This window comes from Hordeum vulgare, chromosome 2H (assembly GCF_904849725.1).
Source record: "Hordeum vulgare subsp. vulgare chromosome 2H, MorexV3_pseudomolecules_assembly, whole genome shotgun sequence".
Taxonomy (NCBI): domain Eukaryota; kingdom Viridiplantae; phylum Streptophyta; class Magnoliopsida; order Poales; family Poaceae; genus Hordeum; species Hordeum vulgare.
The window spans coordinates 582,429,982-582,433,696 of record NC_058519.1 but is presented as its reverse complement, the minus strand read 5'-3'; the positions used below and the strand labels follow the sequence as shown (position 1 = coordinate 582,433,696).

Below are 3,715 nucleotides of genomic sequence, written 5' to 3'. Positions count from 1 at the left end.
AGCAAAATTAGAATTAGGGACGAAATTGAAGACCACTTACCGTTTCTTTGTACGTATTAAATCTACATGCAAGCCGTATTAAAATAGAATACTTGTGAAATCTTGAACTACATTAAGATCATCTTTGTTTGGATCGTACCTACAAATACTTAAATTATAGATATTTTTGTAAGTGAAAAGTATATGTCGTATTTTTTTTCTGTTGCAACACACGGATCCTTTTGCTAGTTGTAATAAAGTTAGTGAGAAACCAAACGGAACCTAATTGTCCACCTCTTCATCTGTGTAACCACACATTTCAGAGTGGAGAGAATCTAGCTTTGCCGCGTTTAATCCCGGCCTCAGACTCGAATGGTACAAGACTCTAGCAGGTAAGTACAGAAGATGCCAAAGCCAAAACAAGTGGATGCGCCACTCCTCCGCCCCACCAGCTCGTTGGCACGGCCGGAGCTCCAGCAAAAGGAATGGCCTCGCTGCATCGCGCTCCCGCTACTTCCCTCCCCGCCGGCCATCACCGGCAGGGCGCCGGCGCTCTCCTCCAGCGGCCATGCGGGCGCCGTTCCCGGCTGAACGCGCAGAAAAAGCCCGGTTCCACGCGCCCGCGCACCGGCACGCCCTCCGGCTCGGAGTCGGACAACGTCGTCCTCAAGGCCGCGTGGTACGGCTCCGAGGTCCTCGGCATCGCCGCGTCCTTCTTCCGGCCGCCGTCTCCGGAGGCGGACGCCGGTGCTGCAGACGACGGCGCGTCGCAGTCCCAGCCCTCTGGTCGCTTTCAGGTCGCCGAGGCCATCAAGGATGACTTCGCGCGCTCATACTTCGTTACAGGTCAGGAACTAATTAAGCTCCGCACCATCACCACCAAGTAAGTAGATTATGGTACTGCACGTGTGCGCTTTTGTTTAACTACGTTTGTGTTGCAGGGAACCTCACGCTCGGGGCGTACGAAGACGACTGCGAGTTCGCCGACCCGGCGGGCTCGTTCAGAGGCCTGGGGCGCTTCAAGAGGAACTGCACCAACTTCGGGTCCCTGCTGGAGAAGTCCAACATGAAGCTAACAAAATGGGAGGATCTCGAGGTACATTTCCCCGCCGTGATCAGTCAATCAATCTTGCTACAGCAGCTACCATGGTGGCGCGTTGTTTTCGCCGATTTATGGACTCTGCTGGTGCTGGGTGCAGGAGAAATCGATCGGGCACTGGCGTTTCAGCTGCGTCATGTCGTTCCCGTGGAGGCCCATTCTCTCGGGTAAGCTGCTATTAGGGACGAGCTGTGTATCTGTATGTGCAACAATGGAGATTGCATGGCTCTTGTTACTGGACTTGTCTTTGGTCTCGCTGATCTGACCCCTCTCATATTGATCTTTCAGCAACCGGGTACACGGAGTACTACTTCGACGGTGAGTCGGGGAAGGTCTGCAGGTACCCTCATTCGCTCGCTCCATGCTTCCATAGTTCCATGAGCTTATCGTGTGCACGAGATCCATGTGTTGCGAGTCTGGTGATTGACGGATAGAGTTGGGTTGTTGTTCAGGCATGTGGAGAACTGGAACGTCCCCAAGATGGCGCTCCTGCGGCAGATATTCAGGCCCAGCAAATGGGCATGGGAGAAGCAGTAGGACGAGAAGCAGTGGGACCCTGGCGGCCGCGATAGCAACGAAGCATACTTGCATGAGTCAGGTTGATCATGATGTGGTTACGTTAGGAGGGCAGGGGCGTGGCAAGTTTGTTGCTGGTTTGGTACCGCGGCGCCCGTATGATCCAGGTCCGTAAAAGGAGGGAGGGCAGTGTTGTAAACTACTCCCTCCGTTCTTAAATATAAGACCTTTTAGAAATTACACTATGGATTAGATACGAAGTAAAATAAGTGAATCTACATCCTAAAATATGACTACATACATCTGTATGTAGTTCATAGTGGAATTTCTAAGATGCTTATATTTAGAAACGAAGGGAGTAGTACAGTACACTGTTAGCGTGCACTCTGTGAGAGCATGTAATTTGATCCAGCTCCGTATGATCAAAACGGCAATTCGCGTGGACTCTCTAAACTGTACATCGTACTAGGCCAGGATTTAAAATTTTAAAATTCAGACCCCTTCATTTTCGATCCTGGAAACCATATTTCACTAATTCTGAAAGACTATTTTCTTTCAGAATTTCTGGAAACTCTCCCTCCTTTTTTTTGAGACACTTCTCGAAGCTTCCTTTTTTTAAGTAATAACTTTTTTAAGGTCTTTTTGAACTAGTAAGCGTGTACGTGCAACACACGAATGGGCGTAAGAGTAAACTTTCTTGTACATCCTAGTCATGAAACAATTACTAAAATGAAGACATTTGCTAATTTAAGGGGGTCATACTTACACGCATCTTAACCCACTTTTATAGATAGATTTTGCAATGTTGTGATGGATATAACGAAATATGAATGAATGTACAGAGGTTATACAGTGATACAATGATATATATAGTGATGTCAAAAGTTGGTTATAAAAAATGTGAAAAGTTGGTGATATGTCAAAAACTGTCAAAAGAAGATCTTCATCACGTTGAGACAAAGCACCTTGAGGCAAGGGCCGTTATCACTTCTCCAATTTCTCTATACAAAAGCATTTTCCCATAAAAAACAAAAACATCTTTTGTTAGGAAAAAACTTCTTTTGCAACATTGAGTTCTGGCATGCAACCATGGGGGAAGGCAAGTCAAAATGGGAGATGAACCCACTGCATGGGTGTTCATAAGTAGGTAATTTGTAATATGGTGCCGTTGTGGAGCTACCAGTTCAGTGTGAGATGGTGCAGATGCATAATGTGGATGTACATCACGCTATAAGATAAAAAACTTCCCTAGATTCACATACAACAAAGAAATTGTGAAAAAATGGAGCATTTTCATTTCACAATAGGAATCTAGCTATTTTCCTGCTTGGTATCCAAACCAAACATTTTCGTTTTGTCAAATATATCGTTCTGTTATTCACTTGTGGTGCATTAACGTATGATAATTTGTTCAATAATTTATTATTTCCAACTTGATTAACTTCAATTCAACTGCTACCGTACTCAAACATCATATATATTCCATGACAATATTTTAAATTACTAAATGGACAAAAACTGTGTTAGTATGGAAGAACTAATACAAGTAAGTGAGAACATAATATATTTTGTTATTATGCAATAATGACAATACCGTATCAACATCTCACAGCACTGCTTCTTTTCAAATATATTCATACTCGAAATGGCGAGAAGGAAAATGCCAGATCTTGCAACAGAAAAGAAGACTGGAAATTAGGTGAAAATAAGAAATTAAACAAGTTGCATGCAATTGGAACACCACATTTTCTGTATTATCTCATTTCTCTCCCAACGGTTGCAGAGCAACGCTGATTTCTCCTTCCATCTCTGCGTCAATGTGAATATGTTGGAGAGCATGACGTAGTTGGCCTCACGAGCAGGGTACTCTATAAACCTCAGTTTTTGGCTGCCCAAATATAATCTGAACTTTGGTTTTGTTAGACAAAGTTGAAAATATGTACATGGGCAGTGAAAAACTTTACAAAGTACATCCGCAAAAAAAACTTTACAAAGTATTGCCCTAAAAAATGCAAATAATACAAACGCACTTCATCATTAACAAAACTCCGTTCTATAGTCGTGCAGCTAAACCTGACGTTTGTATCTAAAAAGTGCACTCCACCATTGTGACGCCCTCGG

At 44.2% G+C, this 3,715-nt stretch overlaps 1 protein-coding gene across 1 annotated transcript; it reads left to right on the top strand.

Annotated features, from left to right (window-relative positions):
* Nucleotides 1-377: 377 nt before the first annotated feature.
* On the top strand, nucleotides 378-2,104 carry LOC123430626. The gene is made up of 5 exons (XM_045114481.1): nucleotides 378-825; nucleotides 921-1,075; nucleotides 1,179-1,245; nucleotides 1,367-1,418; nucleotides 1,531-2,104. Exons 1-5 carry the CDS (start codon nucleotides 465-467, stop codon nucleotides 1,613-1,615), a joined length of 720 nt encoding a protein of 239 aa, XP_044970416.1. The 5' UTR covers nucleotides 378-464; the 3' UTR covers nucleotides 1,616-2,104.
* The last annotated feature ends 1,611 nt before the right edge of the window (nucleotides 2,105-3,715 follow it).